The sequence below is a fragment of the Miscanthus floridulus genome, chromosome 7 (genome assembly GCF_019320115.1).
Source record: "Miscanthus floridulus cultivar M001 chromosome 7, ASM1932011v1, whole genome shotgun sequence".
NCBI lineage: Eukaryota > Viridiplantae > Streptophyta > Magnoliopsida > Poales > Poaceae > Miscanthus > Miscanthus floridulus.
In genome coordinates, this window is record NC_089586.1 from 96,529,592 (window position 1) to 96,543,154 (window position 13,563).

General features: G+C 42.4%; 1 protein-coding gene and 1 pseudogene across 1 annotated transcript; both read right to left on the bottom strand.

Moving 5' to 3' along the window:
- Positions 1–3,033: 3,033 nt before the first annotated feature.
- LOC136465908 (wall-associated receptor kinase 5-like) lies at positions 3,034–5,933 on the bottom strand (annotated as a pseudogene).
- Positions 5,934–8,906: 2,973 nt separating this feature from the next.
- On the bottom strand, positions 8,907–12,490 carry LOC136467370 (wall-associated receptor kinase 5-like). The gene is made up of 4 exons (XM_066466053.1): positions 11,468–12,490; positions 10,859–11,374; positions 10,478–10,630; positions 8,907–10,394 (listed from the first exon to the last, which is right to left on the bottom strand). Exons 1-4 carry the CDS (start codon positions 12,411–12,413, stop codon positions 9,157–9,159), a joined length of 2,853 nt encoding a protein of 950 aa, XP_066322150.1. The 5' UTR covers positions 12,414–12,490; the 3' UTR covers positions 8,907–9,156.
- Between the last annotated feature and the right edge of the window lie 1,073 nt (positions 12,491–13,563).

Genomic DNA, 13,563 nt, shown 5'->3' on the forward strand with positions numbered 1-13,563 from the left:
ACCACATGGGTACATCGACTATGTGTTCACATGTTGCTTTATTGCATTGTTCAATCTAGATTTTTTAATATAATCGGCAACTCTTCTGCTTATTCGTTTTCAAAAGGTGATGCATCGAGACTATTCCTCAAATTTAGTGGAATGACTCCGTTCCTTACACTAGTATTAATTATTAGCTTGTAAGGAATGAGGTGATGATACGTCAACTCATTTCATTCTACAAACCAAACAAAAAAATGGGGAGTAAGAAGATGATGGACTAACCCATTCTTCAAACTAAATACCCTAGCAATTAGTTTATTTTTCACTCCAATCTATATGGATGGGAGAGATTGAGTATCCAAACAATAATGAGGATTCTTAACCTCTTTGGTGATGCTATTTTGAATTTAATCTTTGTTAATTAGTTTGTTAGACTTTTAACATAATTATTTATTCGGAGAGGCTAGCGCTCGGATGTCCGGACGGACTCCCGCACCTGCTCCGCCTCGTCTGCTCAGATTCACGCACTGCCCGTGCCGACACCATTTCGCGCGTGCATGCAGGACCGCTCCACACCGCTCGGATGACTCGCCTCCACCCCCTGCTCAATCCCTGTGCGGACGCGTCGGGCGTCGTTCACCTCTATGGCCTCAGACTCCTCTGCTGAGGAATCGCGCGCCTCTTCCACACTGGCGCCGTGCGGTCTACGCCTCCCCGCGTCGGTGGCCGCGGCCTGGCCCTGCCGCCCTCGTCAACACCAGTGCCGGCGGTTTGCACATGCTAATGACTGAAACAGATAAAACATTTGGAATATACGCCTGCAACATGTGTATAGCCACTACAACATATGCAACATCCAGATAAAACACTTACAACATACGTCTGAAATAGATGAAACATTGAATAGACAATTGCGACATACCTCTGAAACACCTGCAACATCCCGATCTACTTTTGCAACATTCATATGAAACACTTGCAACACATCTTTGAAACATCTGAAACCCTTGAAACGTACATTTACAACATAAGGTTTCAGCACAACATCTCCTTGTCGTCGCGCGTCGCGGCGGCCACAACCTTCCTGCTGGGGAACTATAGTAGCGGAAACACAGAGTGGGCGCGGCGTAGGATGGGGCAGCCGCGCGGCCCGCGATGAGGCGCGCGGCGGGGGAAGGTGGCAGCAGCGAGGTGGAGTGGGACGGGCGGCGTCAGGCCGATGGACGCTGGCTTTCTAGCATTACCGTTATTTATTGTACTAACAAGTTATTTGTGCGAAGGTTCGCTTCAGGGAAACGGGACACAAGTCAAGCTCAAAGACTCAGCGGCTGCAATACTTATCACACTAGCAACACGTACTTGCTTCGATGTCACCTACGGCGATACTGCTAGAGGCAATGTCACTTCAGCTTGGACACGGCCAAAGCGATGATCCAGTTCTGTAAGCACAACGATAGCTCCTCAGGGGAGGGAAACGTTTAAGCTATACGTACCATTATGCACTCACGACTCTGAAATCTGAATCTAGAACAAAGTTCATACCCTCTTGGCTCTTACAACTGGAATGTGCATCTGCTCATTGAATTTGCAGATCGTAGCGCTTTAAACATCTGGAATTCTGGATGGTTCTTCACTAGGGCCATGCTCGAAACAGGCACTGCAGTGTTGTCAGAGCCATTACTTGGATCATTTTAGGTGATCCTGTGACTTTCTTAAGGAAAAACCTGCTGGCAGATCAAGGCAAAGAACCACCAACACTGAATTGGAGAAGTAGGGTTGTCCGGCGACATGAGGCCCCAGCGCGGTGAGCATGCTGCTGACTGGATGCTTGTGCCGTGTTAAGTCCTCTGACTTGACCCACGCTGCTGACAGCACTTCTTGGGCCACATTTACGCAAGCACCGCCCGGCCCATCGATGAAAATCCTTTCAGGCCCAACTTCTGCGCTAATGCTACTCCGTCCTCGGCTCCTCGCACCTCGCCGACGCCGCCAACTCTGCCGAGCGCCGCACTTTGCTGTTGAGGCCTGTTTGGAATGCGGGATTTTTTCCCCATTCTTGCGTTTTTCCTGTGAAATTGAACTGATTCCTGTGAAATTCCTGTGTGATTCCTGTGAAATTCCTGCGTTCCAAACATGCCCTGATAGGTCGCTGCAGTGTCGGTAGTCGGTGGAGCAAGAGCAAGCGGAACAGGCTGAGCGGGGCGTGCTCCCATCGGGGTCGGGATCTTCTCCTCTCTCCTCCAACTCCCGGGCTCCCAGCAGGCCAGCACGAGCAGCCGGTTGATGCGTCCCCCGTGGCCTTGGCTACTGTTGTCTCTTCGAATTGGTAGGCTCCCTTGCCACATGGTTATTTTCAATGGAATGTATTGCTTCAACTCTTAGTCTATTACGGATAGTTGGTTGAAGATAGGTACTAGTCCACGTGCGCTCACAATGTTACAGAATTATTAGAAGTCTAAAATGCGTGAAGCTAATTCGGATTTTCCATATGCAGATCAGTTGCATCTGTAGGATAGAGACATGGAGTTGTATTTCATATCTGCAAATACAGTTACGAAGTTCTGTGTTGAATGCATATCGACCGTGCTATTGATACTGTCCTGAAAGGACATTGAAGGGAAGAGTGAGTTCCTGTTGTCCGGAGTGTCAATTAACATTAGTCATGCTAATAATTGGCAAAAAAAAAAAAAAAGAAGTGCAGTAGCATGTTGCAGTTGAAATCATGCATTAGTCAGATGGCTACTGGAACCACTGATTAAGCCATTGGCAACTGATCAAATTATCATTGGACTCATCGACAGCCATGACTATTTTGTATTTTCTTACACAACCTTATCTTTAATACAGTGACTTGATGTTATATGCATCTAAATAAATACGGAGGTATACAAGCGATGTGGTCTACAATATCTTGTGCATACACATAAAACACATCTATGAGATACAATCTCATCCAAATATGCTAAATATAACATAGCTTCCCCGAAATATATTATATCTCAAATGCATTAGTATCTAAGCAAAGCCCTTTATTATCTAGCGCAAATATAGTTAGCGTGGCCTAAATGAAGACACATATTCTTGCTCCAAACTGTAGCACCTAGAGGTCTCTTGAGGTATTATATGGGTAGCATTAACTAGGTTGATATGTTCGAGTGAATTCTTAGCTTCTGCACATAGAAAAGGCTCAATATCTCCTTCTTTTCCATGTAAATGTTGTCTTTTTCTCAGTCTCTTTGTTCTTAGGAATTGTAACCTCATCTCTACTTCTTTCATAGTCGGTTGCTCTCCTCCTTTGACCCTTAAGCATGCTTCTGTAAGTAAGGCAATTTCACTAATCTCTTCCTGGTCTGCTTCTTCCGCAACTTGAGTATCCATTGTTTCAATAAGAGACCCTTGGTGAAGTCCTTCAATGAAGAAATGCGACAAGCTTTGCTTTGCACCTAAATCATTAATAAAAATTAGCTTCTTTCTTGTCAAAAGTTCCACAAGTATTACTCCAAGACTATATACATCACTCTTCTCTGTTAGTTGACCGGTATGATAATACTCTGGATCCAAGTAACCAAATGTTCCTTGAACAATTGTCACCACATGGGTCTCATCAAGTGAAAGAGATCTTGAAGCACCAAAATCTGAAACCTTTGTGGTGAAGTTGTCATCCAAGAGTATATTTGAGGACTTTACATCTCTGTGAAAAATTGGTATTGTAGCTGCTGAGTGTAGATAAGCCAGAGCTCCGGATGCTTCCACTGCAATCCTTATGCGACCATCCCATGAAAGCAAGCATTTTACTGTAGTATCCGTGTGAAGAAGTTCATACAGAGTGCCATTTGAAACGAACTCATAGACAAGCAAGGGAACTTCATCTTCTAGGCAGCAACCAAATAGTTTCACCACATTACGATGGATGATTTGAGACAAAATGACAACTTCATTGATAAATTGGTCTATCTCTGTTTGCTCCACTATTTTGGATTTTTTTATGGCTACCACACGTTGGTCTGATAGAATCCCTTTATAAACTGTTCCATGTCCTCCACGACCAAGAACACAGGTAGCATCAAAATTATTGGTCGCCTCCTTTAGTTCCTCCAATGAGAATATCTTTGTTTTGCTTGTAGCACTTTCTTCTGAGATCAGTTGCTCCAATAACAGACCTTGATTTTTCTTGAAGTATGCTCGTCGGATTCTACTTTGGATGCCTTTTTTCCACTTATTGGCAATTATAATTATACCCAAGGCAATAAATATGGATCCAATGCCACAGCTAGTTCCAATTGCAATACCTATATGCACTTGCTATTGTCATGAAATCATGTTAATGTTTACAAACTATAATTTCAAGGGAGTTTTGTTTGCTATGGCTTACCCAAAAGAAGATTCCGTTGTTTAGCTGATGTAACACACCTCCTCTTGATGAAATCAAATTCTTGGGTATGAGAGCACGGTGTGCACCTATAGCTTCCAGGAATGTTTTGACATGTACCTTTGCAGTAGTTTGGCAGTGAGCATTCATCAATATCTGTTGACAATCAATTCTCGTTATTCATTATATATGTTGATCATCATAATATGTGGTTGCATACTTGCATAACAAGCTGATGAAAAGGAATCTCCTGTCTAAATCTGCCTAGTCTAATTTAGCTACAAATTACAACTTTGTTGGAGTATGTGAATTTGTTAATTTTCTTTCCATTTTCAGGCGTGAACTATGGTACTGCTGTAGCACATACTGAAGGAGGAAAGGTATATACCTGTGCAGCCATCCTGTATATACGGATTTCCTGAGTAGCCAGAAGAACACTTGCAACGATATCCCATAAATATTTTCCCATGGGTCACGTTTTGGCAATCACTGTTTACACTACGGCATGCATAGTTACTACTCCTATGCATAGCTTGTTCACAAGATGAATTTGTAACTGCCCATCATATAACAATGTCGTATTCCATAGAAAAATCAAATTGGTCTTCCACAGGGCCGTAGAGGTACACTCCTCCCCTTTCGTTGGCCTGAGCTATTATTACTTCTTTCCCGGAGCTAGCATTGTTTAGCACGTTGCTAACCATCAGAGTCCCATCTTCTACTGACAGACCAGTCACGTGATACTGTGTATCTTCTTTCCTGGAGCTAGCATTGTTTAGCACGTTGCTAACCATCATAACAAGCTGATGTTGTGCTAAAAAGCGTCTCTTTGCGGTGGTACAGTTAAGTCGGAACCTTTGGTTTCCGAAACAATCTTCTTCGAGCCCGAAAGGGAAGGGAATGAAAATGTTCCCACATGACCTCTGGCAGTGTTCTTTAGGCTTGGGGTTGTAATCTGCTTCATAATAGTAGATTGATAGAGTTAGGACATAAGATAAAACATTAATATTTCAATTTTTTTACATAAAGCAAGCAGGGAGAACCTTGCATGCATCCTTCAGAAAGGTAAGCATTATAATTATAATAATTATTATTGTTGTAGCAGTAGCTGTAACCTCCATAAAACCCATTTTCACAAGAGCTGCCCGTGGCACAGGCATAACTTGTGTTGTTCATTTGCGCACTTTCGCAGCTTGGTTGGTCCATGATGGCAACCTCAAGTTCAGCATCAGAAATCTTGCTTGCATTTGTCCAACTTGAGAAAAGAACAGTCGCATCTTGCATGTAATGTTCTTTTGACATGAAAGCCATAATGCCAGGGTGCAGAGGATCTGACTGTGCTGACATATTGCCAGTCCGAACTATTGTTCCCTGAAAGCCTGAGGTCAAGTTAACCCATTGCAAGGCCCTTGATTCGGCAATACCTTGCCGTGGCACCTGCTCATGCTGGAGCCGATTGGGTTCCTTACATAATCGAACAATTCAACATCGAAATCGCAGCCAAGGAAGAAGAAAATGTCATAACTGTAGATAGTAATCCCCTTAGTGGGAGCATATCCCAAGATATATTGTAGGTGTTCATACTAGATTCTTCCAAGTTAGGAGTATAGTTGAAGAACACAGCATGGGTGTAAATTGTGGTACTGGTACCATAAATGAGATAGATCAAATGAACATGGTTCCATATGCTTCAGCTGTTGGAAGCTCAATGAGCGTACAAGTACAAGTAAGAACTTACCCTGACGCAGTTTACGTATCCGGGATATTTTGGCAGAAGTCCAGTCCAAATAAAGATCACTAGAATGGAGATGAAAATGTCTTGCAATTTTATAAAGTATCATAGGCCTCATGCTCAGTAAGAAAGAACAAGTACTCTTAAATAGTTGATGGTACAAATGTTAAGTTTTGGCGAGATGTGTAGTGAAATCTACAGCAGTTGCTAACACTAGCAGTTGGAGTATTATTGTGAAAAAGCTCCAAAGAAACAGTTGTGGTGTCATCAGCGATGCATACTATAGTATAGCTTGACATGCGGCTTAAGGAACAGGCAAAAGGAGGTTAAGAGAATTTGTACCCGGATTTAATAATGGTAGACAACAACCATAACCATTTAAAGTAAGTTAACTCCTAAGACAACAGGTCAAGTGTGTTGCCAAACACACTGACACTAAGTTATATGGTGTAAAGGAGAAAATCCAGAATCGTTTTGAAAGCATTGAGCACATAAGTACCGAGTAAGTATTTGCGGATCCGCTTATCAAAGGCTTACCACCTAGTGCGTTCAAAGAACACACAGTCGACATGGGTTTACGGAAAAGCCTATGATTTCTGGATACTAAGGGCCTAGTTGAGTATCTGTTTCAAAACAGAGAGGTGCATTGTAGCTGTTAAATCTAATGGCAACTGACCATGACGATGAGGCACGTTCTATGCACTGATTTGTGATGGAATGGGAAAAAGGAAGAGGAAGTTAAGTTTAAGACATAAGGTGAGATCAAGGGGGAGAATGTTAGGTTGATCTCCACCAATTGGGGCCAATTGGGCCCTTGATCCGCGCCCTAATCGGGGTCGCTCAGCCTTTCTACTGGCTGATGGGCCCCCGTCGCGCAACGCCATAAAAGGACGGTGGGGCTGGGGCACAAGACATGAGATTCACCACAGCCACCAGCCCCACTGTGATGTCCTAACCCCAGTCCGATCTAGAAAGGGGAGCTGTAAGCGACGGGAAGCGCCATCGCCTTCGCCGCCGCCACCACCGCCTCTGCGCCACGCTGGACGTCTACACCGCGTGGGACGCTACTGCTTCTCCTACCCCGACACCCTCTGTCATGACTACGCCATGGACAACTCATCATCCTCCAAAGCCGACGGTCACATACACCTACACACATCTCCCTCTCTCACTGTCTCCCTCTCCTAACTCGTGTTCTAGACCGATTTTGAATCAACCAGTAAGCGATTCACCCCCTATCTACACCTAGATGATCCCTAGGGCTTAACATCTATATCCATAAAAAGTATATTATGTTACCTTAGTATTTATATATTGGAGTATAGATAGATTATTAATGAGAGGCTAATAGAGATGTTCTTAGTCGAGTCAAGTCTGTCGCTTGAACATCTACCACCATTAGAGCCCACTAGTTCATCGTGATCGTTTGTAGGTATGGAAAACGACAAAACCAAAGTATCACGACTAAGCACCCCATTGCTTCTCAGAATTTTGTGGGTTATTACGTTAGGCGTGACTCTCCTGTGGCTTCCACATTAGCAATGGCCTTGAATTCAAGGTGGAAAATTAGTACATTTTTCACTCTAATCCATATGGACTGAGAGAATCAGTTTATGAAAAGATGCCTAAACAGAGAGCAGGCTTTAAACATTTGGATGGTTTTTTACACTATACGGCTATACTACGGCCCAATCACTAGGGTCACGCCTGCAGGCACTGCAGTGTGGTCAGAGCCATAACTTGGATCATGTTAGGTGATCCAGTGGCTTTCTTAAGGAAGAACCTGCTGGCAAATCAAGGCAAAGAACCAACAAAACTGAATTGGAAGTAGGGATTGTCTGGTGACATGAGGCCCAAGCACATTGAGCATGCTGGCTACCTGGATGCTTGCCGTGTTAAAAATCGTCCTTGACCCATGCTGCCCACAGCAGTTCTTGGGCCACATTTACGCAAGCACCGCCCTGACCCACTGAAGAAAATCTTTTGAGGCCCAACAATTCCTGCGCCAAGCCAACCAATTCTACTTGCTTCATCCTCGACTCCTCGCCGCCGACGCCGCCGAGTGCCGCACTTTGCTGTTCATAGGTCGCCGCAGGGTCGGTACTCGCCAGTCACTAGAGCAAGCGGAACAGCCTGAGCGGGGCATGCTTCACTGCTCCCCTCGGGCTCGGGATCCCATCCTCTCTCCTCCAAGGCTCGCAGCACGAGCAGACGGTTGAGGCGTTTTCTCCGTGGCCTTGGCTACTGTTGTCTCCTTGAATTGGTAGGCTCCCTTGCGCCATGGTCATTTTCAGTGGAATTTATTGCTTCATGTATGTAATACCGATAGTTGGTACAAAATATTCAAAATATAGGTACTGATGATCCACGCGTGCTCGCACTTACAAAAGTTTTATAAGTCTAATATGCGACAAGCTAATTCAGATTTTCCATATGCAGATCAGTTGCATCTGTAGGGTAGACTTGTACATACTTTCATATCTGCAAATGCGACTTTGAAGTTCTGTGTTGAATACATGTGATGGCCGTGCTATTGATAATGTCATGAAAGGACAACGAAGCTGGTACTGTCATGCAAGGACATTGAAGGGAAGAGTGAGTTTGCCATATCTTTTTGTTCTCATATATGAGTGTCAATTCACATTAGTCTAATGCCTACTGGAATCATGTGCTAGCCTGATTATGACAAAAAGTGCAGCAACGTGTTGCAGTTGAAATCATGTATTAGTCTGATGCCTACCGGAGCCACTAATTGAGCCATTGGCAATTGATATCAAATTATCAATAGACTTATCGACAACCACAACTATGTTTTTATAGAACCTTATCTTTAATACAGGGACCTGATGCTATACCCTATATGCATCTACAGAAAATATAGAAGGGATACATGCCATCATATAGAAGGATACAAGCCATCTCGTCTACAGTACATTGTGCATATTACACATAAAATGAATCTGTGTGAAACAATCTCATCCAAAGATACGAAATTAAATGTAACTTCTAAATATATGATATCTCAGATGCAGCAGTATATAAGCAAACCCTCTATAATCTTAACATAATGTAGTTAGCGTCGCCTAAACGAAGATACAAATTCTTGTTCCAAACTGTAGCATCTCGAGGTCTCTTGAGGTGGTATATGTGCAGCATTAACAAGATCGATATGTTTAAGTGAGTTCTTAGATTTTCCACATAGCAAAGGCTCAATATCTCCATCTTTTTTGGGTAAATGATGTCTTTTTCTCAGCCTCATTGTTCTTAAGAATTGCAACCTCATCTCCACTTCTTTCATAGACGGTCGCTCTCCTCCTTTTACCCTTAAGCATGCTTCTGCAAGTAAGGCAATTTCCCTAATCTCTTCCTGGTCTGCTTCTTCCACAACTTGAGTATCCATTATTTCAATAAGAGACCCTTGGTGAAGTCCTTCAATGAAGAAATGGGACAAACTTTGCTTTGCACCTAAATCATTAATAAAAATTGGCTTCTTTCTTGTCAAGAGTTCCACAAGTATTACTCCAAAACTGTATACATCACTCTTCTCCGTTAGTTGACCGGTATGATAATACTCTGGATCCAAGTAACCAAATGTTCCTTGGACAATTGTCACCACATGGGTCTCATCAAGTGAAAGAGATCTTGAAGCACCAAAATCTGAAACCTTTGTGGTGAAGTTGTCATCCAAGAGTATATTTGAAGATTTAACATCTCTGTGAAAAATTGGTATTGTAGCTGCTGAGTGTAGATAAGCCAGAGCCCCGGATGCTTCCACTGCAATCCTCAGGCGATCATCCCATGAAAGCAAGCATTTTACTGTAGTATCCGTGTGAAGAAGTTCATACAGAGTGCCATTTGAAATGAACTCATAGACAAGCAAGGGAACTTCATCTTCTAGGCAGCAACCAAACAGTTTCACCACATTACGATGGATGATTTGGGACAAAATGACAACTTCATTGATAAATTGGTCTATCTCTGTTTGCTCCACTATTTTGGATTTTTTTATGGCCACCACACATTGGTCTGATAGAATCCCTTTATAAACTGTTCCATGTCCTCCACGACCAAGAACACGAGTAGCATCAAAGTTGTTAGTCGCCTCCTCTAGTTCCTCCAATGAGAATATCTTTGTTTTGCTAGCAGCGCTTTCATCTGAGATCAGTTGCTCCAATAGCAAACCTTGATTTTTCTTGAAGTATGCTCGCCGAAGTCTCTTTTGGATGCCTTTCTTCCACTTATTGGCAAGTATAATTACCCCCAATCCAATAAATATGGAGCCAAGGCCACAACCAGTTCCAATTGCAATACCTATATGCATTTGTTGTTGTTATGAAATCATGTTAACGTTTACAAATTATAATTTCAAGGGAGTTTTGTATGCTATGGCTTACCTAAAAGAAGATTTCGTTGCTTAGCTGATGTAACACAACGCCGCTTGATGAAATCAAATTCTTGGGTATGAGAGCACGGTGTGCACATAGAGCTTCCAGGAATGTTTTGACATGTACCGTTGCAGTAGTTTGGCAGTGAGCATTCATCAATATCTGTAGACACTCAATTCTCGTTATTTATATATGTTGATCATCATAATCTGTGGTTGCATACTTGCATACCAAGCCGATGAAAAGGAATCTTCTGTCTAAATCTGCCTAGTCGGATTTAACTACAAATTACAAATTTTTTAGAGTATGTGAATTTGTTAATTTTCTTTCCATTTTCGGGTGTGAACTATGTTATGTTGTAGCACATAGTGAATGAGGAAAGGTATGTACCTGTGCAGCCGTCCTGTATGTATGGATTTCCTGTGTAGCCAGTAGAACACTTGCAACGATATCCCATAAATGTTTTCCCATGGATCACGTTTTTGCAATCACTGTTTCCACTGCGGCATGCATACTTACTTCTATTCCCATGCATAGCTTGTTCACAAGATGAATATGTAACTGCCCATCGTATAACAATGTCAAATTCCATAGAAAAATCAAATTCGTCTTCCACAGCGCCGACGATGTCAAATTCCCCACTTTCGGTGGCCTGAGCCATTATTACTTCTTTCCCGGAGCTAGCATTGTTTAGCACATTGCTAACTGTCAGAATCCCGTCTTCTACTAACACAGCAGTCACGTGATACTGTGCAAATCTTGTGCTAAAAAGCGTCTCATTTGCGGCTGTACAGTTAAGTAGGAACCTTTCATTTCCAAAACAATCTTCTTCAAGCCCGAAAGGGAAGGGAATGGACATGTTCCCACATGACCTCTGGCAGTGTTCTTTAGGCTTGGGGTTGTAATCTGCTTCATAACAATAGATTGATAAGAGTAAGAACAAGAAGATAAAATGTTAAATATTTTCTTTTTTTTTAGAGAAAAGCAAGCTGGGAGCACCTTGCATGCATCCTTCGGAAAGGTAAGCATTGGTTGTGGAATAACCATTGTAGCAGTGGCAGCTGTAACCTCCATATGACTCATCTATGCAATAGCTGCCGGTGGCACAAGCATAGCTTGCCTTGTTCATCTGCGCGATTTTGCAGCTTGGTTGGTCCATGATGGCAACCCAAAGTGCAGCGTCATCAATCTTGCTTGCATTTGTCCAACTTGAGAAAAGATCAGTCGCATTTTGAATGTAATCAAATCTAATCGACATGAAAGCCATGATGCCAGGGTGCAGAGGATCTGACTGTCCTGCCATATTACCAGCCCAAACAATTGTTCCTTGAAAGCCTGAGATGTCGTTTTGTAGAATGATGGAACAGCAACCAAACCCATTGCAAGGCCCTTGATTCGGCAATACCTTGCCGTGGCACCTGCTCATGCAGGAGCCGATTGGGTTTCTCACAGAGTCAAACAAGTCAACATCAAAATCGCAGCCAAGGAAGTAGAGAGTGTTATAATTATAATTGGACAAGCCAACATCGAAATAACCGGGGATAGCAATACCCTTGGCGGGGGCATTCCAAGATATATTGTGGGTGTTCGTACCAGATTCTTCCAAGCTACTGTTGAAGAATATAGCTGGGATGTATACCGAGGAACCATAAATGTAAGTAACCTGAGTCGTGCTGTTACCCAGAAACAATTTTGGAGGTTGAGTGGTGTGGTTGCAAGTAAGCTCGAACTGGAAGCCTTGTCGGAAGCAGCCGGCCCCTATGCCGAAGGGGTAGGAGATGTTGACGCCCCCGCAGCTGGAGGGGCAGTGACTAGCTATGGTGGCAGCGGACGGGACATACAGTATCCCTCCGTCATTTGCGGATGCAGGTGGCATGGCCGGCAACGCCAAGCACGCCAGAGCGAACACCTTGGCACAAACCATTACTCTACTCGAGCTCATCATTAAGCCAATCAGCTTGTCTGCGTGGATTATATTCTGGGTTACCGGAACTACTACTCATATTTAAAAGCTATAGATACGGTTTCGTGCATGCGCAGATACTGTATAAAGCCGTCGCGAGCAAAGATTCTAACCCGCCATAATTCCACTGTCCCATGCCGGCACCGGGTGGTACGATCGCGAGCGGCTGGACTCTGGACTGTGAGTGCTGTGGTAGTTATGTGGCCATATATCACATTCATCATTCAGTGCGTGATTGAGAATTTACCATGGTAGACTTTGAATTGCCATCTAGTCACGAGTCAATCAAAATACATTTTTGAAGTGCAATTCTTGCATATGTACTCTCTCCGACTCTGAGGCAAATCATAGTTTCTTTAGCTTTGTTATTTTTTTTTCTATCTTTGACTGAGTTTTTAGAGAGCTATAGTAATATTTACATGTTAAAATAAATACATTACCAAGACATATTTTCATTGACAACTAATTTGATGTTGTAAATATTGATAGCTTTTTCATAAACTTGATCAAAATCAGAGATGTACGACAACACTAAAATAAACTATAATTTGAAAAAGATGATAAGGCATACTCTTGGTGGGAGTTAGTTATATACCATCAAAATAAAAGGCCCACTTTGGTTTGTTTGCACATACTGCAGCTTCATATTCGAGTAGGTATGTAATATGTATTTGTAGACTAAATAAAGTGGGTTGTATATAAATATTCATACTTAGTGGTCTTTCCGTTCTAAATTGTGGTCTTTCTGTTCTAAATTGTAAGTCGTTTCGGCTTTTCTAGATATATATAGCTTTTACTATACACCTAGATATACACTATGTCTACATATAAGTAAAAAGTATAAATCTAGAAAACCAAAACGACTTACAATTTAGATTAGAGGGAGTACAAATTATAAACCAAATGCTCTCGATGTAAAGATCCAAGATCTCTCGATGTATTGGAAAAAATAAAATTGCTCATGAGATTACTTGATCGGTTGCTCCAATATTTTAAAGAACTTTATTAAGTCTAAACTAGTACCTCTACTTCATAATATTTATTCAGTATGCTTACCAAGGTGACACAAAACTTAAAGTTTTTTATGAAATTAAATTATTTCTTATTCTTATGACATAGATGAAGTACCAAA